The sequence below is a fragment of the Plectropomus leopardus genome, chromosome 13 (genome assembly GCF_026936395.1).
Source record: "Plectropomus leopardus strain MGB_pleo_1.0 chromosome 13, ASM2693639v1, whole genome shotgun sequence".
Lineage (NCBI taxonomy): Eukaryota > Metazoa > Chordata > Actinopteri > Perciformes > Serranidae > Plectropomus > Plectropomus leopardus.
The window spans coordinates 13177512-13201705 of NC_142188.1; the positions used below are offsets into that span (position 1 = coordinate 13177512).

General features: G+C 41.3%; 1 protein-coding gene across 1 annotated transcript in view; it reads right to left on the reverse strand.

Moving 5' to 3' along the window:
• Positions 1 to 330: 330 nt before the first annotated feature.
• Positions 331 to 24194, reverse strand: part of LOC121954661 (protein FAM53B-like) — a 30669-nt gene continuing 6805 nt past the window's right edge. The window contains exons 2-5 of the mRNA XM_042502311.2: positions 17556 to 17831; positions 15273 to 15327; positions 11352 to 12223; positions 331 to 1510 (exon numbers count right to left, since the gene is read on the reverse strand). Of these exons, the coding sequence (XP_042358245.2) occupies positions 1163 to 1510; positions 11352 to 12223; positions 15273 to 15327; positions 17556 to 17636 (1356 nt within the window). The 5' untranslated portion in view covers positions 17637 to 17831 and the 3' untranslated portion in view covers positions 331 to 1162. The remainder of the gene's footprint in view (positions 1511 to 11351; positions 12224 to 15272; positions 15328 to 17555; positions 17832 to 24194) is intronic.

Here is a 24194-nt window from a genome sequence, read left to right on the forward strand (position 1 = left end):
TTTATTTGGGGCTAGTGGGCATTACACAGATGTTTATCTAACTTGCTGTATTCTGCCAGAGCTGTAATTAGATACTGAAAAGAATATTAACTCAATAAACAAAAAAGACATAATGCATCTACAGACATTCAGAACAATGCAGTCTGAATGAGTACGCTTCAGTAAAATGTCTCTGAAATGTGATGCAGGAAGTGAGCACGGGGGAGCGAGCACAACTTCTAAAGACTATCTGGAAACTTTGCAGCTTATTCAGACCTTTGATCTGACAAAGTGAAACAGAAATCTTGCTTAAAAGCACAAAGCAATCATTAATTAAACCAGACATATGAGTGCAGGTTGTAAATTTATTTCATGTCCATCCTGTTAGAAGAAAGGCCTCGTACTCTTGCTCCTTCACAAACAGCTCATAAAAAACAGTTACTTAGAAAAATATACATTGATATTAGAACTGAAAACTTGAGATTCAGTGTTTAATTCAAATATACAATTTTTGCATATTAAGAAACTACAAAACGTCAGAAAAGGTGGCTTCAATTGAGGCTAGAGAACCAGGGGAGCAAGCATCCAAAGGAAGGCACTGTCATTTTCCAAACTCCTCACAAAGCTTATTGAGCCTACATTCAGCAAATAATCAGATTTTCATGTGCGCACAAAAGATGGGTAAGTCTGTGTGAAGACACTTTTTCCTGTTCTTACGGTTTTGCTTCGTCCTTTATGCCCCACTTTCACTGAAAAAAAAAAAAAAAAGAGCGACATACAGGAGCGCCCAGCTACTGCTACAGTACTACAAACTTAAGGTTAGCTGACTTTGGAAAGATCATCAGGTTGAAAAGACAGTAGGGGCTGAGAGGTTTTTTTATAAGACTAACCCTCACTTTCCTACTCCTGAGTTAAGCTGAAAACCCAATAAAAAAAAAAAAACAACTAAGGTCACTGCTTTTTGATTCAAACAGTACGAATGTTCAAGGCAAATGTGTCATCAAAAAGGCAGCTGGTCACAACATACTTAATCCATCATCTATATCACTTTCTTTGTCTTTCCCTGTCAAAACTCCTCCACTCTTTTCCCCCCACAGTCCTCCTTAATAGCCATCTCTCCGTACATCATCAGTGTCCAATAACTTTCCGCAGACACAGTCTTTTAAAATCTCCTATAAAATATTCAGTTTCTCTCAATCTGGTCAAGATCCAGCTCTCCCCCCAGCTGGAAAATGTCCCTCTGTGTCCCGCAATCACCCTTCCAGAGGGTGCGTTTGCCGCCCACGATGCCTTCAGGAGAGCCGGGCCGTGAGTCCACGCTACAAGCCGAGTCGCTATCCAGCTCCTCATAGGATGAATCCTCCTCCTCGTCGTCTATTGCCACCTCCTGCCGGGCCTCCAGCCCCAGTTCGGACACAGCGGTGAAGTCTGGTTGGCCGGAGATGTCAGCGGTGGGAGGAGGCAGGTTTGACTGGTAGCCGTCGGTGGCGGAGAATCCAGGACAGCTCAAGCTCTGAAAGGTCTGAAGCTTCTGTGTAGAGGAGACAAAGAGCGAAAATAGATGTTAAGGCTGTGGAACAACAAGCCGACAATTGCCCGGAATGGGCTGGGTGCAAGTGCTCGCGGCCCTTGTCGCTGCAGCGTGTCCCGCAATGTTGGCCCTCATCGACCCTTGTCGGCTTTATTTCAGCTGATTCAGCACACTGAATCAGAGCTCTGTGTCAAATGAAACCACTCTGATTGGCGGTTCAACTAAATGCACAAGGAGGTAAATCTATGGCTAACAATGGCTAAACTTAAGAGGGAGTAAGGTTGAACAAACTTCTTATATGAGGCAAGATTGTTTTTCTTTTACCAATAAGCTTTTCACAGAAAAAAAACTAAAAAAATGTGTATGTTTCATTCTACGAAAGAAAATTCCATGAATTTTCCAAAACTTTCAATGATTTTGTCTAATTCCATAACTTTTCAAGGCCTGGAAAATGTAATTGTGAAATTCCATGACTTTTCAAGGTTGTTCATGACTGTGGGAGCCTGTATAAAAGTAGAGGGGTTTTTCAGGGGGGGAATTCAAGCTCAGGGTTCTCCAGAATGTCAAATTGGGTTTCAGTTCGGGCTGCCAAAAGCTGGCGTTCTCTTTCATCGGCGGCATGTGAACATGTAAACACGAGTCGGAGAACATACGCCAAATTTTCTGGGTTCAAAAATAACACACAAAACATTGAGATGAGTTGCAAACCACAAAGGTGTCGTGTTTCAAACCGTGCTCCAGGCCCATTTATCACTGTGAAACACACACTGGGAACCAAAACTTGTATAGTTGTTACGATATTTTGCACTCTCTGGAGAGTCTGGAGAGAATCTGATTGTGAACTGCGTTTTTGCTGTCAACACTTGACCTTAGAGAGATTTAATTCACTAAAAAGTTGTCTTTCATGCTCTCTTTCCACCCTGAATTCCTCCCTGCAACAAAGAAAAGCAGCCGTGCAGCGCAGTGAAGGGGTTAATGATCTCTGGAGTGCCCCAGCAGCAGATGTTGGAGGCATGGAGGTGAATAGAGATGAGGTTTTCTCTATAGAGCCTCAGCTTACATGACAGACACCTCTAATGTTCCCTAGTGTGTCAGGACATTGCTTTTCCTGTTACAATGAGCTGGGAGTCTCCCTTTCTTAAGTCTCACTTTAGTGCGCTCGCTTTTTTATCCCGGCCCTGATTTAGCACGGTCCTTAAGAAAACTATAACACAGGATTTTGGCTGTCTGAGTTAAAGGTTCGCTCACTCTTGCTAGATTAACTTTACATGTAAGCAGCTCAAACGCAGGAAACCTCATCTGCAAACGCTTGAGGTGCTCATGTGAGGAGGAGGAGGCCTTTCGCTGTAGTTACCCCAGTGGAGTGGAAAAGGGGATTTCTGAGCCCTCGCTCTCTCTGCTCAACCCCTGGTATTACCCCACTACTAATTATCAGAGCAGAGAAGGAGACGAGAGGAAGGGAGAGAGGAGGGGGTGAGGCCGCTTCTCCACAATGTGCTTTCTATAAAATCTACTTAGGCCGACTGGGATTTGTGTGGGTGTGGCAATTTAGGTTGGGGGAGCAGGGTTAGATTTCTGCTGTGTACCCAGCTTTGCCTGTGTGCTTTTTTGTCTTTCACTTATGCACACCCCCACCCCGATGAAACACACACACACACACACACACACACACACACACACACACACACACACACACACACACACACACACACACACTATATTCACCATTACGCACATGTAGGCTCTCTAACCACGTGTTGTCACTTCTCACATAACCCATTACCACAACCAAGAGTTGTGTAACTTTCTTTATCTAGTCACTTACTGACTACAATAAACAGCCATTTAAAGTTGCAATTCTCAAATGTGCAGTTGTTACATTTTATAAAAATAACTTTTTTGTCACATTTGCAGAAGCTGTCACTACATTATGACATTATTAAGAGACAGATAACCTGCTTTGAATGGCATTTGAGAGAATCTACCACACACAGACACACACCCGAAAAAACAACCAATCAGAGCCAACGAGTCTTGAACGCAGCCGTCAGTCATGTCAGTCATGTCAAACTAAGCAGCACTGGTCGAATATGACTCAGGAGTCTGTTGCTGCATTGTCTATCTTTTGCCTTGAATATTCTCAGGAACATATTTTAGTGTACTGTTAAGCTGTAAAGCCATGTTGGAAACAGTTGAGCCTAAAACTGAGCACTGTCAACTAGCTGTAGCAAAATGTTCTCATTCAACAGCTAAACAGAACACTAAAATATATTTCTGAAAACATTTGAGGTGAGAAATAGGCAACGCAGTAACATATTCTTGAGTCATATTTGATCAGCGCTGCCTGGTTTGACAGTATGACTGTAGTTCAGGAGCAGTGAAACTCCTCTGCTCTGATTGGTTGTTTTCCATGAGCCACTGTAAAATCTAGTACAGTATTCCTTGAAAAGTATACTATGCTGAATTTTCCTTGGAAAAAAACAATGTATAAACTTACAGAAATAAACCTTCTCAATCATCACTTCTGACCCACTAGCAGTGTGTGTCTGTGTATTTTTCAGCATTGACCCTTCACCCTTTTATATTTTGTGTGTACTGGACGTTTATGGGCGTGTAGCCCCCAGCTAAAAACAGGGTGCATGTGAGGTCAGGACTTTATAAAAACATAACAGCTAGATAGTGGCAGCACATATCTAAAAGGAAGCTACAAAAATCACAGACACAGGCCTAAAAACAATCAAATAAAGTGAGGCAAAATGCCAAGCAGACAAAGCTTGTTCAAAACGGGAGTGAATTTTTAGTTGTCTTTCAGAGACGGTCTGTTCTCTGGTGGACAGGTGAGCACCGCTGCAGTTAGCATCTGCTTTTCTAATACAAAATATGTAACTTTCCTACAATAGTACAGTGGCTTGCAGCACAAACCTTTATCAACAATGACTCCTTTCAAACCAAACATGTCCTTTTAGTAACGCAGGCCTTTTGTTTGTTTTTTTAAGTCTCAAGCCCAAACTTGGTAGAGAGTTCCTTACAGTTTTCCGGGCAGGAAACTCACCGGAAATGCGAAAGAAGAAGAGTAACTCTAGTATTTGTCTACAACACAGCCAAAAAACAGCACCTGACAAATCATGATGCCACACTGATTTAATCAAATCTGAAGACACAAAAATGTGGTCCGACAGGGTGACACTTAACTCATGATCACTTGCCTTAAATAGCATTAAAAACAGAGAATGTTATAATGGAAACCTTTGTAACAGTTAGCCTACTTTTTCCATTTTTATTCAACTATACACCAAAGTCATAAAATAAAAGCCCATTTTATTCTTATGACTGATATTCTGTCTGACGTTATCCATACTTCCAAACAACGATCAACACAACCAGAACTTCCACTGTAACGACATAATCTACAACATGGGGATCAAAAGGCAGCTGCTGTGGGAGAAGCACATGCACAAGCCAAGAGGTTAGGCAAATATCCTCCTGATAATTAGGGCAAACAACAAACAACACCCTGCTCAGTACTCTGGCAAAGGTCCTGCTATGAACTTGAAGCATACACGCACAATAAACACAAAGAGGTGTACACACTTAAAGAAAACACATGCAGGTACTTTACTATGCACTCTATTTACAGATTTAATGCATTAGTATATTTCTTTGGATTAGCTCCGCGAGGAAATTAGGTCAGATAAACAACATGCAGCCACAAACGGCTGTGAGGAAGAGAGGCAAACAGACCTCCAACAGCAAACAACTGTAAAACAAAAGAGAGGGCAGAGGTGCAGGCAACGACAGGAGAACTTAACTCATTCCTGACAGCCAGACTACATATTTGTACACTATTGCATCAATTATCTGTGTTGCTGTCTGTTTTTGCTTTGGTGTGTGTGCATTTGTCTGGCATTGACTGTACCGCAGAGAGAATGCATGGCAGATAGGTGCAAAGATGAAAAATGTTAAACAAGTTTCATCAAAGGTGGAACACGCAGTGGTGACGGCCAGTTTGTGATGCTTTACAGTGCACCTTCGGGACAAGTCACAACATGTCATTATACACGACATGCGCCGTGCCGCACCTCGAGACGCCCACCTAGGTGTTCCCATAGAGCCTGAGGGGCTTGACGCTCAGCTATGATCACCATGTCTGCCATCTCAGGAATGGGGAGAGATGGAGAGAGGAGGGGGAGAGCGGAGTGGCTCAAACTTGGGCCAAAGAGGAAATATTAACAGAGAGGAGTGAGGAGTAGCGAGGAGTCTGTCCGCCAGCTTCCCTGCAGAAATAATTTTCCCTTTCTTCACACTACCATTTCTCTCCTGACCAGCGGTGAAGAAGTATTCAGATCCTTTACTTAAGTAAAAGTGCTAATACTACCCTGTGAAAATACTGTTTTACAATTAAAAGTCCTGCATTGAATTTAGTAGTATAGTATACTCAGGAAAATGTGCTTAAAGACTTAAAAGTAAAACATACCCAATGCAGATCCTCAACACCCCCCAAAATTATTTTAAAAAATAGGAAAAAACACCTTATACCGCAAAATTATTAAAAAGAAAAAAACTCCCCAAATTTAACATTTGTTAAAAAAGAAGACGAAAAAATCCACAAAATCCCAATTATAAAAAATAAAGAAAACACCCCAAACTTCAAAAAAACTACAAAATGTAAAAAAAAATAGAGAAAGAAAAAAACATCTCAAAGCTGAAAATTATAAACAAAAGTGATTATAAAACCCCCAAAACTCTACATTATTAAAAAAAGGAAAGAAATTAGCGACTTCAATGTTTATCAAAATAGTTGGGAATTATTTTTTTTGTGAATCGCTGATTGATTAATCAACTAATTGTTACAACAGTATCTGTATTAACATTTAACTGGTAATTTAATTTATAACGTGGTTTTTATGCAAAAATCATAATCTGTAAATTAACTAAAGCTGTCAGATAAATGTTGTGAAGTAAAAGTACAATACTGTCCTCTGAAATGTAATGGAGTAACCGTATGAAGAAGCATGAAAATAAAATACTCAAATAAAGTACAGGTACCTCAAATTCTTGAGTACTTGAGTAAATGTACTTCCATCACTGCTCCTGACACACACATTTAAGCACTGGCTCAACAAGCCCTCTTTACCACCTCTGCTGCTAACACAGCTAAGCCAAAGATCGCCTTTAACTTTTCTGCAAACTGGAGAGATGATTCACATATAAAACAATACAAATGAAACTGGCGTCACATGGGCCATTTCCTCTAAGTGTGAGCTGCGTCAACAATCGTTCAGCAAAGTGACCTAGAATCAAGAGATAACATTCCCCGTGTGACAGCTCGCTACACCCACTTATGAAAAAACTATGAAGGGCCAAGGTTTATGGACAGTCATGGATAAAGACGAGGCAGTGGACAGAGGAGTGAACTGATATATGTGGCTGACAGGGGAGGACATTCGAGGAATTTTGGGGGGTGGTCGCACGTAAATCCCTACGGTAGCCGATTAGCATGACATGCATCCCCAGAATTCACACCCGCCTTCATTGACGTGGTTGAGGAACCTAGAGGCCAAATTACACCATGTTCCACAGACAACACACCCGAGGGACTTGTAATATGTTGACCCTCACAATCCTTAACCCCCCCATAACTCCAGCAGACTTTATGACCTCCTGCATTTTGAATAGTCCAACAAATTTTTAAAAAATTGTACAGTACCTCTGGGTACTGTGACAAATACCCAAAGACTTTTGTTTTTCTTCACGTGAACTTTATTATTCATCTACACACAGCTATAAAAAGGATGTGGCAAGTGTGTGTAGGTGTGACCAGAAGGAATAGGTCTCTATTTACACCCTAAGGCTCGGCTGAGTGGGACGGAGAGAGAGCTGCGATGAAGGGTGTGAGTGGGAAAAAGTGTGCACATAAGGACAAGGGAAAAAGGAGAAAGAGCGTCACTTAAATCACATCGAGTGTCAGCGGTCAGTTCACACATCCAGTTTGGCCCCAAAACAGCTGAAGTTAAAAAAATACCAGAAGTGTGGTTCTGACAGTTATGACTGCAGGTACAAATCCCTTCCACAAATCACAGAAAGAGCCAAATTCCCATAAGAGGTGGTAAAATCTCATCTGTTCTCTGACGGTAAACAGACACAGGTTGTAACCAGCCCTGCGGTTCCACATTATCACTTCCTTTTCCAGACAGTTTGCCAGCAACTAGAGCTTTCCCTCGGCTCTCGCTGAGACAAAACGCCTCTTTAACTTGTGACAACTACGTGAATCTTCAATCTTCTTCAGGGAGTTATTAAAGTCAGCGTGATATAGTACAGCCCTGCTTGTTTAGGTTCATGAGTACACTAGATGCAGCCTTTTTATTGACAAGGAGACTAAAATGAAGTTAAATCTGAGTAGTGAGGGGAAAGAAAGAGAAGTAACTAAATGTGCTCTAAATTACGCTCTATGTGCTGGTTCGTTGATTGCTTTCCTCACTCACGGCATGCAAGAGAGTGAGAAAGTAAACAGTAACAGTAGATTATGAAAAGATTCACCTATGTACATGACTCAGGTCTGCTTGTGGCACCCAATAATGTAATAATTTCCTGCAGCGCCTAAAAACGTATTAAAACTTGTGCTTAACCTGATCTGAAATGTAATAAAACCAAGTAGCAGGGTTTCCACGCATTTTTACCAATGAATTTTCACAACTTTTCCATAATATTTGACCCCATTTCAACCACTTGTTTTGAGTAGTTTGAAACGTGTCGGCCCATACAGAAATACAGCCACACACAATTAAACGCACACTCCCATGCATTCAAAAATAACCTGTTGGTTCTCATGCTAACTTTACTTGCTTGTAAGACATTTAAGTGTATATGCCAATAGAGCCTGTGGGCAAAATGCAAAGGCCACGCCCCTTTTTGGTGTGTGTTTATATCCGAATTTTGACATGTTTGTATGCACTTATTTTTTGTTAAGCATATGTTGGTTTAATGGATATGTTTAGATATTTTTACGAACATATGTACATTGTATTTCAAAAAACTTTTTTATAATACTCTGTTAATTCCAAACCATTTCCAGGCCTATTTTGTTTTCTATTTTCATTGCTTTTTCAGGAATTTTATGACGGTGGGAACCCTGCAATAATGTAGTAACTTGACCATTAATGTAATAAAATGTCTTGACTGATATTAAAATAACATTTTAACTGGTAATGAAATATTACTTTTTATTTTTTTCAAAACTGATAATGTAATAAAATATGATGAAAAATAAAAGATGGGGTGTTTTTCTCAGAAATGTGAAGTGTGCTGGCACACAAAATTTATACAACTGTTAATGTCTTCAGATGGTTACATGACACTGACATTTAATGCTGATTTCACGTTTCGAATAAGTAAACTGTACTGAAATTTACAAACAGATGGCAACTAATACATTGTAATTAGGCAAAAAAGTATGAACTAATATTACTACCAATGGGAAACGAGTTATGGATTTTCTAGTTTCACCGCAGGGGCTGACCCAAAAAGTCGAGAACCACTACTTTAACACTTTTTTCTGGGTACATTTTACATCCCTAATGATTTACAGTATGTAGTAGGCAAAGTCACCAAAGTTAGTTCTCCTGTGCGTTGTGTAAGAAATTCCAAAGAATATAATAAGATTTTAAAGTAAAAATGTGAATATCCGTCATTACATTTTATTACAGTGTTGGTAAAATTATTTCTTTATTGGATTTAATTACATATTCAAATCCAGTTAAGTGCAAATTTCATTATATTTTCAGATGTCATTACATTCTCAGGAAATTATTACACCCTTGGGTGCTACTCTGCCTGTTAACCGATCAGAACAGACTTTCTACAATCATCTGCAGCAGAGGTGTGCTTCTGCATTTGAGCATTGCTGGAGCCAGCGGTAACGTAAAACTGACTCCATGTGTGCGTATATGTGTGATCATCGTGCTTGATTTTCCCCTCTTAGCAGCTGGCATGACTAGAGGAAACATGCTCGCTAGGCTCCATTACCAAAGCCCTGTTGATCCAACCCTGGCTGGGTCCTGAGGGTGACTGGCTGGGAACACAAATCTTTGGGAAACGGAAGGGAGGGGTAGGGGGATACGCTGATGGTACTTTCTAATAAGAGAACAGGAAAGGGACAATATTTCCGTGACAGGAGGTGTAATCAAGGAGGGCTCTAGCGTGAAATATCAACGATACGAGAGCAGAAAAGGTGGAATATACCTGAGTGCAGGTTGTTATCAGTGCCAGCTGTTGTTGCTATAGTTTCTCTGCCCAATATCAAGAGCATTCGAATGAATAATAAATCAGGATGTAGAACATCAAGATTTTTCTGTGCTCCATACAAACATCAGAGTGCTGCCAGGCATCAAAACAGTACATGTCATTAAAATACTTCTCCGGTTCTATTTTGGGTTTTGGTTTGTCCAGGGGTCAGTCATACTCTCTAGCTTTTCCACTGCTTCCTCTCTGACCTTACAAAACAACAAACAAACTTGTCATGGAGAAAGAAAATCAGAGTTCCGTGCATCCAAACTATCCTCGCTACTAATCACATTTGGTAGTTGCCTGATAGTGGACAAGAGATGGAAAAAAGAGATGAAGCAGTTAGTGCTGCCTCCTGAAAGTCAGAGATTTGAATCAGCAGTCAGACACCCCTCAGTCGACTGAGATTTCAAGTTGAGCAGTGAGAATTTGCTTTGAAGTGAGTGAGAAAAAGAGACTCTGCACTGTAAGGCTTGGAGATAACATTATCTTCTCTCCTCTGCTTAGACGTAATGGATTTACAGCTCACAGAAACTTAATATGACAAAGTCTCTGGGTTTTGTTTCACATCTAGTATTGACAAAAAAATGTTGCACATTTGCGATCAGTTTTGACCTGTTAGCGCCGTTAGCCTGTTGACTACATCACAAAAAAGCCACTATCACACTAAATGTCCCACTGAGCACTGTTCAAACTTCAAAAACTTTATGAAAACAAAACAAATAATTGAATATTCATATTTAACAGCTGATTCTCATTCGACACATCCCAATCCTGGTGAACTCTGAAGCCTTTATGTGACTTAAAAAAGATGGTTGCTAACAGGTGACTAAATGGACGTCGTCACATCGAGCTGTGCCAAACACGTCTACAGCCTTGTAGTGGTAGCGCTTTTGGACCAGGGAATCAGAGCTAGGTTAACTTCCAGGTTGTCCTACAGAAGAACGCCATCCCCGGGGCCGTCTATGACGGATGGAAATAAGGAATAAGGAAGCAAATGAAAGGTGAGCGGTCCAACCTACAGATGGGCTGTTTACCCAACAGAGTAAATGAAATGATAAACTGGAGCCGGGCTTGCTAGAGCGTGGCACTAGGCAGCGTGACCGAACATGAGGAATGCTTCTTTAGTGAGCACCACTCCCTGAGCTGAATGGAGTAAGGCCTGAGATCACTTAGCCCTGAAGCCTCGGACCGACGACCCTGAAAACTTAATTCAGCTTGATTTAATCCAGTCCCTGATCAGACACAGAGAGAGACAGGCCCAGTTATGTTTGAGGATCTCCTGAACTTCCCCCTGATCTAAGAACAAAAAGGTGTTTGTCTGTGTGGTGAGTGTGTTTGGTCCAGAATGTAACTAAAGGCAATAGAGGAAATTTTGCAGCATTAAAGCGAGATTAGATATAAACCAATGCTGATTTTAGTTTAATCAGTGAATGAAATTGATACTAAACTCTGTGAAATGAGTCAAATTATAATAATGTATGTGTGACTGTGTGAGTGTGTGTGTGAGTGTGTGTGCTTGTCTGTGCGTGTCAACATGTGTTCAACATTTCCAGCTAACCTGAGTCATCTTTGCCAAGTCCAGGGAGGGCCGTTGCTCCTGGGCTTCTTCTGGTCTCCTGCGCTTCATACCAATCTTTTTGTCGTTTAGCACGCAGGGCTGGGACCTGCTCCGAGAGAGACACCCCGTGCCCCTGGCTCTCAGGCTGGCTCGCCTCCCCAATTCTGGGGTGGAGTCTGGAGAGCTGGCCTCCGACGCCTCCTCCCTCTGCAGCTCTGGCAAGCTGATCTGCTCGTGGGAGAGGGAGAGGGGCCTGAGGAAGTGGTGATGGCGGGAGTGGTGATGGTGCGAGGAGGGAGAGGTAGGGGAGACTGGAGAGGCAGTGAATTGAGGATGGAGAGGCAGTCGTTGGTTGAAGAATGGCAGGTCCAGGGCTCCGTCAGAGGGGATGCTGGTGCGTGAGGGCAAACTGAAGCTGGAGCTACGCTGCATGGTGGGGAGATGACCGCTGGAGAAACCCCCTCCCCCTCGCACACTTCCTCCACTGTGGCACCTGCGTTTCTCCACTGTCGTCCACACTCGGGAGCCTTGGGGCCTCCAAGATGAGCGGAACCCACTGAATTCATCTGAGAACGAGAGGGAGCGACACTGGCGCTTGCTCGGTGGTGCCGTAGGAGCTTGGCTGGTAGCTGTAGTGGTGTAGTGAGCAGTGATGGATGAGGTGTGGGTGTGGTGGGTGATCATGCCGCCGTCGCCGAGGCTGAGATCTCTTATCAGACTGGTGATTGCTGTGGCGCTGCCTGGCTCCTTGGTCCAGTGCCAGCTCCCCGGCTCAGGCATCACATCCCAGACATCCAGACTGGTACCAGACTGGCAAGGAGCTCTCTGCTGGATGGCACAGCTCTGCCCCAGGTCCCGCCACCTATCTGGCTCTGCAAAATTCAAAACATACAAACTCACTCTCATTGACTTTTGCCCATTTTTACATGTCTCTGTCTTATAAGTAAGAAAAAGAAAAACCTGCGTTGGGTTAATTTAACATGATCCCATTATCCCACTATAATGATGCTGGGTGCATTCTTTTGCTTTGTATGACACAGAAGGGTCAGCAGGTCATGATGCAGAAGGGCTTGGAAGTGAGTCAGATGAGTTGACTGAAGTGACTAAGAAGAGGTTGGTGGTGAGGTTTAGGCAACAAAACCATTTAGTTAAGGTTAGGAAAAGATCGTGGTAGACATTAGTCACATCCGTCTGCTTACGTGAGTCAACTTACATGACTATGAGGGGGTCAGCAGCAACAAAACTACTTGGTTATGGATTGGAAAATTGTGGTTGACATTACTTGTGACTGACTTGACTAATGATTGACTTTACTAATGACTGACATGACTAACGCCTAGGGCTGCAACAGTATGAGACTTTTAAGTTAACCATCTCAGGAAATAACACAATTTCACAGTTTCATGGTATTACACAATTACTGATACCATTATCAGTCACAGAGTCCCTTAAAGGAATTTAAACAGGAGGTTTTCTTTTGGTTCCATAAATGCTTTATATTTATTGGAAATGTAAAAACATTTTTAACAGAAGTCTGTGTAAAAAGTCTAACAGGCAGTGCAGGAGGAAAGGAGATGCGAAGCACAGGTGAGATTTTCTGTCCAGTTGCATAGTTTTTGAAAAAAATATTGTAGAAAGCAAATGCACACCGTATGACAACCTTCAGTTTTAATGCCATGGTATATCACGAAACAACTGCAATCCTACTAATGTAACAACTCACATGACCGACGACTGATGTGAATAAGGAACTCAACGTTGAGTTTTAATTTCACACAAGACACAAACATCAGTTTCCTAAGTCAAAGTCTTGTGCCTGCTGGATCAATCCACCTCCCCCCTTATTCCCCTTTAGCAGACATTGGTGTTTTTTAATACTTTGGCCATTGTTCTGAACATCTAATAATGACACAGATGGGTTTATTTAGGTTGTTTGAAAGCCCAGTGTGCCTTGTACATATTCTAATGGGTGCCTCCGGCGAAACTGCCCTAACCGGCGTATTTAGTTGCCTTGGGAGTGATTCCAAGCTGCTTAATCACAGAATGATGAATTCTAGCTTCAAAGAAAGTCAATAAAGTCTGGAGGGAACATTTAATACTTAACCACACAGAAAGAAAAGCACCTACAAATAGAATCAAGCTTAAGGACAGAGGGAACAGTTGTTAGTTTAAGCTGATTGACTTGTAACTGCAGTGGGGAAGAAACTGAACTTCCACTGAAGGTCACTGAGGGCAGTTGCACACAGCTAAGCACATAAATCAACAGTAAATTGTGAGCTTTGACGTCTTAAAAAAAATTATACTGCACTTTGTCATCATCATTTGTCCTATGATGAATGACAGGATTAAGTCTAGAGGAAGTAACACTGCGGCTGCATAGTTCAAACCAGTGCTGCTCATCATGCGTAAATGTACTCAAAGCTGACAGCAAGATGAAAAGAACAAAAGTTAAACTCGATTCTGAATGCATTTAGGACACCACTTTTTTTTTTTTTTTTTAAGTCTTACAATGAGGAAGTTGGTTGTCTTTTAGGGGAGAATTTTGTGGCGCTCAGTATGATATGCTGTGTGGTTTAGTGGCCAACACTGCGACTCAACAAGATCACTATGTCTTGATTATTTGTCACATAAACAGCTTGAGGACATGAAGAGAAACCTCAGCTGTCAGTTATAATGGTACTGAGCATAACAATCCAGTTCCTGTCTCCTCTACCACCACAGCTGTGGACAAAAAACTACAATTTTCTATGAAATCCTAGATCAACAATGAAATCTGACTGCTTCACATTACAAAGATGTTTTTGAGGTATTCAGCAGATACACAAGCAACATCCACTCTTCTGAAACTTAGACCTGCTAAAACATGGACCACATATTACGATAAGAATCAGCCAGTGAAGCAGTTGGCAAGTCACTCCCACTAGTCAAGTGGTCAAGAAGACATGCTTCGGAAAGCAATATGACTTGCCAGCTGTCTCACCATCTGCACACAACAGTCTATCACACAGCTGTGGGAGATAATATACCTACAGGAAAGTGCCATAGTGGCTTGAGCTACTAAAGCAAAGAGATCGAGTTGTGAATCTACTGAAGCTTTTGGCAAAAAGGGCATATTTGTGATCCAAAAAACCCGTTCTTTTGGATGCTTGTCTCTAATTTTGGCATGCTCTCTCACAGGCTGGTGGACGGAAATCATTGTTTTGGGCGGACAAACAATGTACGGGGGATACACTGACGACCTGACAGGAATGTTAGGAAAACAACTTGACAAAAGGGAGAAAGGGATGAACTTCAAAAGGCCACCCTTTGAGAGCAAAGAGACAAAGTGCCGGTTGGACTAACAAGACACGCTGGACAATGTTAATGTCAACATTAACAGTGGAAACGGTACGCCACGCTCCTCCCTGTGACGTCACCCCCCGAACACCCCCCTGAAAGAAAAAGGGGACAGTGAGTGATAGCTTGGGCTTGAATTTACAGTAGCATGTCTTTTAACACTGGGGGTAATTACTGCAACACTAACAGAGCCAGGGGGAAATTGTTGACATAGGCAACAGCATATTCAATTACAGTTCTCTCCCATGAGAGTGGTGTGCAACGTTGTGTGGAGGCAGGTGCACCCTGATCATGAGAAGGGGATGAGTGACTGACAGAGAAAGGGAGAAGTGAGAGATTGAGTGGATAAACAATGAGACGGTTATGGTGGGGGTGGCTGACTTTGATGGTTCAACTTATCAAGGGATTAAAGGGGCAATACATTAACCTATTACATAATCAAATTATGTTATTATGACAAAGGATGGCACCTTAACCATTATATCTGGAGTGAATGCAGAGGGACAGGAATTTTTACTGCATGAAAGAGGAAGCAAAGAAAGACAAACAGAAAGACATAAATGAGGATAAAGGACATAAACCCACCCACAGATCCACAGGAGAAGAGGGTGGTCCCTCTGCTCATGGTGTGGAGCTCACGCTGTGGACGACAGACAAACATAGAGACACATACATGAACCAATAAGTGGGGGACATAAGTTTGCCACATACTTAACCAGTGGTGAAAAGTACATTTACTTCAGTGCAATTCTAAGGTAAGGCACTGAAATCAAGTATTTCAATTTTATACTTCTTTATAAATGCAGTAGCAATATCCCTTTAAATACTGAAAAAAAAAGTAAAATATTGTACTCCATTACATTTATTTGATAGCTATAATTACATGTTACTTCACAGTTGATGATATTACATGACAATTTCACCGTTTAGAGAGCTGTATTCGTGCACTTTACACCACGCCTGTTTTTTTCTTTTTGTAAAGACCGAATGTTATTTAGGGAGTATAAAACAGTTTTGTCTACACACGCCTATCTCCTAATCAGACACCTATCCTCTCTCACGGCTTACTTCTTACAACAGGGTGGTGGCTGTCTGCACAAAGGACGAAAGGAAAATGCTGTGATACATTGCTCTCTGACTCACCGCAAGGTTATCACCACAATAACAAAAAATGTTTTCTATGATACAAAGTATAGAATGTAAAATAGAGGCTATTGTGTTGCAGAAGATGAAAACAAGGACACAAAAACCCCAGGCCTTTAACAGGGTTAACACATGAGTGAAAGGTTATATTAAGCTTGCTCAACAAACGGCTTAAGTGACCAAACGCCCTCAGATATAGACTGATTTAGATCTAATACTGTAGAAGAAGGGTCAAAACCTAATATGGCTCTTAAGGTTGCGAAATATAAGAGAAACCCATCTGCAGGGCTTGTTGGGCTGGATGCTAAAGCTGATCATCTCAATGATTCCTGGACTTTTAATATCAAATAAATCTTAATCTGTGTTTTTTTTTCTGATCAACCACATTTGAGAGGTTTAAGGCGTGTTTTGATTTTGTAGAGACAAACACTTTATGAAGCTTTTATAGAGGCAGGGTGGTAGTATCAGGGAGATTCATTAATAGCTTTTAATATTGAGATCAAAATAACACGTTAATACTTCTTTTTCTTAATTTTAAGACATGCCTGGTACTTCACCTGAAACCAAGTTGTAAATGAAAAAGAATTATAATCATTTTCACGAATTTCTTCAGGTTTTTCTGTCTGCAGGACAGGGGCCTGTTAAGCCTGTCTTGGCACCAAAAACAAGCAACTCTAGAAAACATTTTAGACTACTTTTCTGTCAAAATGAAATGAGTCAAAAAACATTTATTTTACAAGTTCACATGCTGTATTTACAACAAGACTTCTGGTATGCATTATGTGCAGCGGGCACTATGGTTAGCAAATACAGAAAGTAACTCCTTCTTAGCCCTCAATATCTTGTTTCATTTTCTGTTAAACAACTGTTAGATACTCAACAAAAGAGCTGCAAAAATAGCCTTTGAGTTGTTAGAATGTATTTTCTTTGTAACTTTGGACTGAGCTGCGTTAAGCCAGTGTTACCTCCGATTTTTAATCTTCACGTTAAGCTAAGCTAAGTACATCAAGCTAAAGATGTTGGTAAGACAACCATTAAAGTATAAAAGCACAATTTTCATTTCACTGTGACATTTATGACATCTAAAAGGTAAAACTCTTTACTTACTACAATTGACTGGTGCAGGAATGAGTCCTAACACCTGGAAATGAGTTATCCTGTTAGCTCTACTGGTACCCTTGTCTTTTAGTCAATGGATTATTTCAGTGGGTTTTTGGTTAGGTGTCTGAAATAAGGTCTGTGGTTAACAGAAGCTCAAGAGATTTCCACACTGTGGCTAAATGAGACATCGGTGGTGACGATAAGTGATATGACTGTGGTATAGCTCATTAATAGCTGAATGTTAGCTTTTTACTTCTGGCAATTGCATTTACGCTTCAAAAATCATAAAACTTGTGTTTATTTTTCCAGATTATCTTGCTCAACAACTAGTTGCCACAGTTCTTATTTTCTGCAATAATCCAAAATCCAAAACAAAAATCATCATAGACTTTTTGTCGAGGGAACCAGGGCTAAGCTAACGTCAGGCTAACATCAAGTAAGTGTTTATACGTGACCAGGTGTGGCATCTTTGGCATTCGGCCATGCTCTGATGTCATACAATCACTGACCTACTCATTTTGCTGATTACTGCCTAACACATGAGACTGTGGAGATCCTTAACAGCAACAATAGTAAATAACCGGTTTGTTTCGTGTGAAACTCGAAAGGTTAACTTTCTCTCACCAGCCGTCTCTCGGTGCTCTTGGACCTTACATCATTGACACCCTTCTTCTTTTCCAGTGTTTTCAAGAAAATGATCACCATGGTAACACGCAGCTCTGCTCCAGTCTGTTGGGATGCAGGAGAAGGCCACGGGCAGCCATCTTAGATGAGGGTGGAGGGCAGATAGTGCATCTGGGCAAAACAGACGACCAGTTGGTGACCTCCCATCTGCAGAGCAGCCCTCAAGTGCTGATGGCCGTGGAGGTAGAAGGGTGTCTCTCGCACTTGAGCCGATCCCTGTGTTGATGGAAAGATGAGCAAAGTGAGAAAAATATACTGACAATGGGTTCATATTAAGGAAACAACAGAATAATACAGATGTTTTCCACTTTGCCACGCTGCACTGACAGCGGCAAAAGTTGGAGGAGAAAAAAAAACAGCTTTTGGGTGTGTTTGGATGACAAGACAAAGAGATGGGCCTTAACACAGCTCAGGTCTGAGCATAGCCTAAAGCAGTAGCAGGCAAATAGCAGCAAGTGGGACAAATCACAACAGAAACATTCCTCCCTGTCTTCAGTTAGACTTTACCTTCATGTTTTAATTTATGCTTTCGTGCAAGTTTTCATAGATCTAATACAAGGCTCATGTAAATCCCTATTAATGTGCACTATCCAATAATGCCCCTACTTAAGAAGAAGCAGTTGTTGTATCTCACATAGGCTCCGCCTTCGACTGGACTCTATGGGTTATACTCTTGTATGTATTTGACCACTGAAATTTGCGTAAATGTAGCTTAACAATCAGAGGGCCTAACCCCAATTTGTGCGGCCCACAGTGTTGAAGTGGGCTTATGATGCTATCAGTTTATCCTTTTTCTCTTCAGAAATGGTGAATGCTCACTGATCAGTGACTACAGTGCCTCTAAGATTTGAAAATTTGCATTGAGTAGAGGACTATGCCTGAGCTAATGTAACTAGGGTTACAATATTATAACCTCTGTCACTGTGCCAGGCTGTTTGAACAGTGCATGGTGCTGCTCTGAAATCTAATAAGAGCGGATGAAATAGTCACAAAAATAATGTAATGCCCTTATTTTAAATGTGTTTGCTAATTGATACTTTACTTGGATATCTGAGCTTTATTCACAAACTCTGGATTCTCCAGTGAGGAAGAAGGAGGATTTTTAACAAGGCAATTAAACCATTTTGTGCAAAATATCCCTGCTGACATAGCTGAGAAAAAAAGGAGTGCTGACTTGTGTTTTTCCATTCAGCATTTACCACCCCATAAGACACTTATAGGAACTGAACCACTCAGTTCCCCATATAGCACACACACGCCTATAAAGCTACCATCTTTGTAAACAAAACATGCGGCCGTATGCTAAATAGTTTCCTGAACGCTGTAAATAATGGAACATTTGGCATGTCAACAAAATCCTTGGAACATATGGGGAACTAAACATGCCGTAACAGAAAGCAAAGATTAGCTAATCCGGGAAAAGACATCACTCACAGCATATAACTACTGATGTGGCTGAGAAGCATGAATAGAAGGAACATATAGTATGGAGCTGCGGTTGCCTCATGCAATGCCTGCACCCACAGATGGTAAAGCACAGACAGTAGCAGCAGTAAACACAAACTCTTAAAAACACTTAGAAGTTATATGCAAGGCAGATGGTCCATATGCTTAACATGCCTTGTCATGTCTGCTCTGCCACTGATGTTAATGCATGGGAAAGCTCTAGGTAAATGACAGTCCTGTTACGCTTTCTTTAGCCTTAAAAAAAGTAGGAATGGCAGCAGTGACCTTGGGCTTGAGTTTCTCTCCTTCATTAGCCAACCACCAAACACACTGACAACATCCAATTAGAGAGTACCAGCATGGTTCAGATCCCCCCAATCAACTCCTGGCTAATGACAGCTTTCTGCTGTGGAGCAACACATGAAGCTAATGGGTCTTCCAGGCCTACTATGTTATCCTGCCCGTGTAACATGTGGTTTCGTGTTAAGCGAGGTTGGTTGCACTTATATAACATGCTTCAGAGAGTGTGCACTGAGTATCAAATGAGTTCTGTGGGATGGTAACTTGTGCAAAAAAAAAAAAAAAAAAAAAAAAAAGTCATACAAGAAAAGATGTGCAGGTTATTCTCAATTTGATAAAGAAATGTTACACCAGTCCAGTCATGTCTTGTTACCTCACTGTGTCATCTCTATCCCTTCCCTCTTCTCCAGCCCCATGACTACACAAAGACTATAAATGTTTCATGTAGGCCTGCCCCAAACCAACTGCTAGCATATGACTCCCATTATCTCCATTTATCCCAGAGAGTCAGTGGAGCACAACTGGGCCTCCGCAGGCGAGAGGGGCTGGTGCTGGTGGTGGGAGTCGGAGAAGGGAATGTTCTTCTTGATCAGTTTTGCAGATTACTTTACTGATTAGGCTTGACACTGAGTAATGGGCGCGGCAATGCAGCAGGGTTTGTGTGAGTGTGCGTGTTCGACAAGAGTGGGAGTTGAGGAGCATGACGGTCATGTGTACAGGTTACAGTTTGCGGTTTGACTGAAGTGTGACGTGTTCCATCAGGGCTCAAACAGCACCTCCACAGTGAGAGTATGTGTGTCTGTACATGCTACGCTAACCTGCACTTGTGTGCGTGTGTAGTGACTGGCAAGTGGGGTCATGGGAGAGGGCAGGCCGAGTGTGAATTCAACCCTGGAGCCATGCTTACTTAATGAAGCGGCTACTCATGATGGGGAAACCAGAGCTTAATGGAGAGCACTTGTGTGGAGTCTCTGCTGATCAGATCAGATTTTCACTGCCTGAAGTGAGTCTTGCTGTTGGCTACATCTCACTGTTGCTGTCATACTAAAAAAAAAAAATCCAGGAAGCAATCAGTTTGCAAGAAACCTCACCCACAAGTTCTTCCTAATTTTACATCAGTTAAGCAAGTATTGTAGATATTAGATGAAGCATGACCGTGCAACTGGATGTGCTACTTCTTCCTTCACAGTAATTTAAAGGGAAGCGTTGCTTATTTTTTTAACCAGCTTTGTATGATAACAGTATGGGTAGTATGTGTAAATTAACTTAATTTCCCTCCATCTTACCAGCGCAAAGATCTCCCTACTCATCTCTCAGCTTAGAGCTGATTTTTGCTGGCTCTAGGGCTGCTGCTCAAAGTACTAAAACTACAGATTGTACTTCTGTATTTCTGTATGCCTGCCACCATGGACACAAAGAGTATAAAAGTGGATTAAGAGAGAGCCACACCTCTCTGTCTTTCTCTCTCTATATATATCTTTCTCATGAAACTCAGATCAAACTGTAAAACTAGGAAGTGCTCAAGCAAGATTCTGTTAGGGTATTGCCAATTTCCCACCTAAATGTCTTAAAAACCACATTTTAGCGTACTTTTTACCTGTTCTACAAGAAGTTTTGAACAGGAAGAGGGCACCATACTGCTTTCTGTGTTGTAAAAATGGAGGCTGAAAAAACAAGATAAAACTACAAAACTAAGCAGTCCTGACCAAATATAAACCAAGATTCTGTTATTGTGTTGCCTATTTATCTCTTAAAATGTCTCTGAAACTATTTTAGCTTACCGTTTAACTGTAATTCATGATTGTTTGTTAACAGCCAGCTGCCATATTGTTCCTTGTGTCAAAAAAGCCAAGCTCACATAACTTCACCACCAGCGTGAGTTTTTATTGGTCTAGTGCAGTGCAGTAGATTTTCTACCACTTGAGCAAATTTAGTGCCACAGCCCTTTCCTGTTTTATCTGATCATATAGTACCAATTTCAAACGTACTTGTGCCTTTCTACTGCATTAACAGCCCAGTTTTGAGCATACCTCCTACTTGCAATAAAGACTGCATCATGCAAACGTCTATTGAGATGTTTTGTGAAACACTGAACTTAACGGAAGGAAAGCATCATCACTAAATGGAAATTAGGATATTGTTTGGGCCTATAAAACATTCAAGGTTCATGTAACTAAATTTGACCTCCATGGTGGACCAAAATCTAATGGTAATTCAAGTCAGATTTGTGGACTCTGGGGTGCAGACAGCAGCTCTTGGCTCACAATAGCCAGTGACTCAGGAGGGCACTAGAAAGGGCAGCTAAGATAATATGGCTCTTTGCCCGGGCTGTGATTTGTACAGGCAGATGAATAGAAGCCTATTTGGGGCCCCCTAAAGTTCTGTGACGGGGTGTTTGGTGTCCATCACCAATTGGCTCTGGTTACTGCATACTTGTGCGGAGCGCGTCTGGTGTCAAGACTTTGATCGGTGGCTGCAGCTGAAAGAAACCAACTCATTTCATACTAATGAAATCATGAGGACCGAACAAACAAACAATCACTGCATTGTTGATGAAAATGAAACTCCTTGTGCCTATCAGATTCTTATTTTGAGAAGGTTAAATGTTAGTGATGAGCTGACATTTGAGCATTTTTTCTCTAAGCATACTGGAACACATTTTATGGTGTACGAAGGTGGATGTTGACATCTGTTTTGGATGTGGATGTGGCCATGGGAAATGGAATTAAAACATCAGAAAGAAAAGTTTTGCACAGTCAGGTTTTTTGTAGTCTGGGCTGAATGAAAGTAAGAGCCACTCTTTTGTTAAAAGTCTGCGGTGTGGATTGTTAATTCAGGGTGAACACACAGCCACCTCTCTCTCGTATAATGAGGCCAAGGTCGTAAAAATGGTCCTAGGGAGGTCAAGACATACCACTGAATGCTCTGGTCATCACCCTAGTACCCAGTGGCACGGGTACACTGGCCAAAAACAACACCACATCACAACACTAGATCTTCAGAAGTGCATAAACAATGAAGAGCTCATTGAGTCAAACTTTATGCAATGTCAGTAGTCGAGTTCTGGGGTCCTTTTAGCAGATTCCCCTGAACGTTTCTCTAACGACAGTGACCATCAACCTCTGCATGAATACAGCCAGCACTTAAATTCTGTCATTACTGAGCAATGTAGAAAGATCACTCGGCTTACTTTGAAATAGGAGTGATTACCTATCAGCAGCTTTGAAATGAAATTAGAAACATGAATCATATTTCAAAAGAACTTCTTAAAAATTCTTAAGATTCAACTTGAAAGTCCAATTAATACTGTCAACCTTGTCACTGCTTAGCTGGCATTAAGACAACCTAGTATAGCACACATATACAAGCACACTTCCCCTTACAGTTGAAGGGCTGTGCTTCCCTTGTGGTCACATGCTGCTGCTGATTTGGGTGTGGAACACAATGACTTTATTACCAAAGACACAAAGAGAGACAACTACAAGTAATATCCACAAAGCATTGTGACATGGAGTTGAGTCCGCATAAATTGCCTTATTGACCACTCAAAAAAGAACAAAATGAGCTAGTGCAACAAACATACCATCCCATCATGATGTCACATTAAAATTTCTAATGAGTAAACTGCCTCGAAGTGCTGCTATAGTGCTTGTTAACATAGTTACATCTTCGTGGGCTTGCGTGTGTCTGATACTTTCCATGAAGCACCTCAACTGAACATTATCTAAAGTTTTTCTTGGGTCACAAAATATAAATGCTTTTGAGCCCTATGGATGACATTTCGCCACTTGCATCTTGAGTGCACCACTATGCACAAAAAGCGAGCAGAGCATCAGTTACGCTAGATTAGCTAGAAGCTAGATTACGCAGTGCCATGGCTACAAACAAAAACATAAGACTGGTTGACACTTCAACACGACATTGGAACCAAACAGCAACAAGAGTCAGGCATCAGTTTGTAGCTTTATGTCACCAGTTTCCACCAAAAATAACTGTAGCCTTTTGCTGTGTTGCTCATAGTGTAAAAACAGCATAATGGCCTTACTGCATGATAATGAAAACAACCAATCAGAGCCAAGGAGTCTCTAAAGCAGCAGTCAATAATGCTTGTGATCTGTGGTCAAACTGTCAAACCAGGCAGCACTGATCAAATGTGAATCAAGATTCTGCTACTGCACTGTCTATTCATCACCTCAAATGTTTTCAGAAACATATTTTAGGGCACTGTTAAGCTGTAAAATGAGAAATTTGGTCCAGCTGGTGAGCATTGCTGGTTCTAGGTTGCTTATTTCCAACATGATGGCCAGGTGACAAACTTTCTCATTTCACAGCTAAATGCTATACTAAAATGTGTTTTATTTTTAACATTTGAGACTAAAAAAAATATAACGAGTAACAGAATCTTGATTCATATTTGATCAGCGCTGCCTGGTTTGACAGTTTGATTGCTGTTGACAGACATAATAGACAGCTGTTTAAGAGACTCCTCAGCTCGGACTGGTTGTTTTTGATTTGCCACAGTAGATTCTAGCGAATGACATTAGAAGCAGTAGGAAGAGTAGGAGGGACATGAGGCTACTGTTTTTTCACAGACTATGTGTTTCATGTACTTATGTCAGAATATTGGGATAGTTTCAGCAAATATGAGACAAAGTTGTTTTCATAAAAGTTACCAAATGCAGCTCTAACATTTTAAAAGTAAAACCAATGCAAGGTTTTTTATAGATATATTTTGGCCAGTTTTTCTCTGACTTCCTTCATAAAACAGTTGCTAAGTAATAGTATACTGTTTCTAGGTATTTAATAGGTAGCCATGGCAATCAAACACTAAAT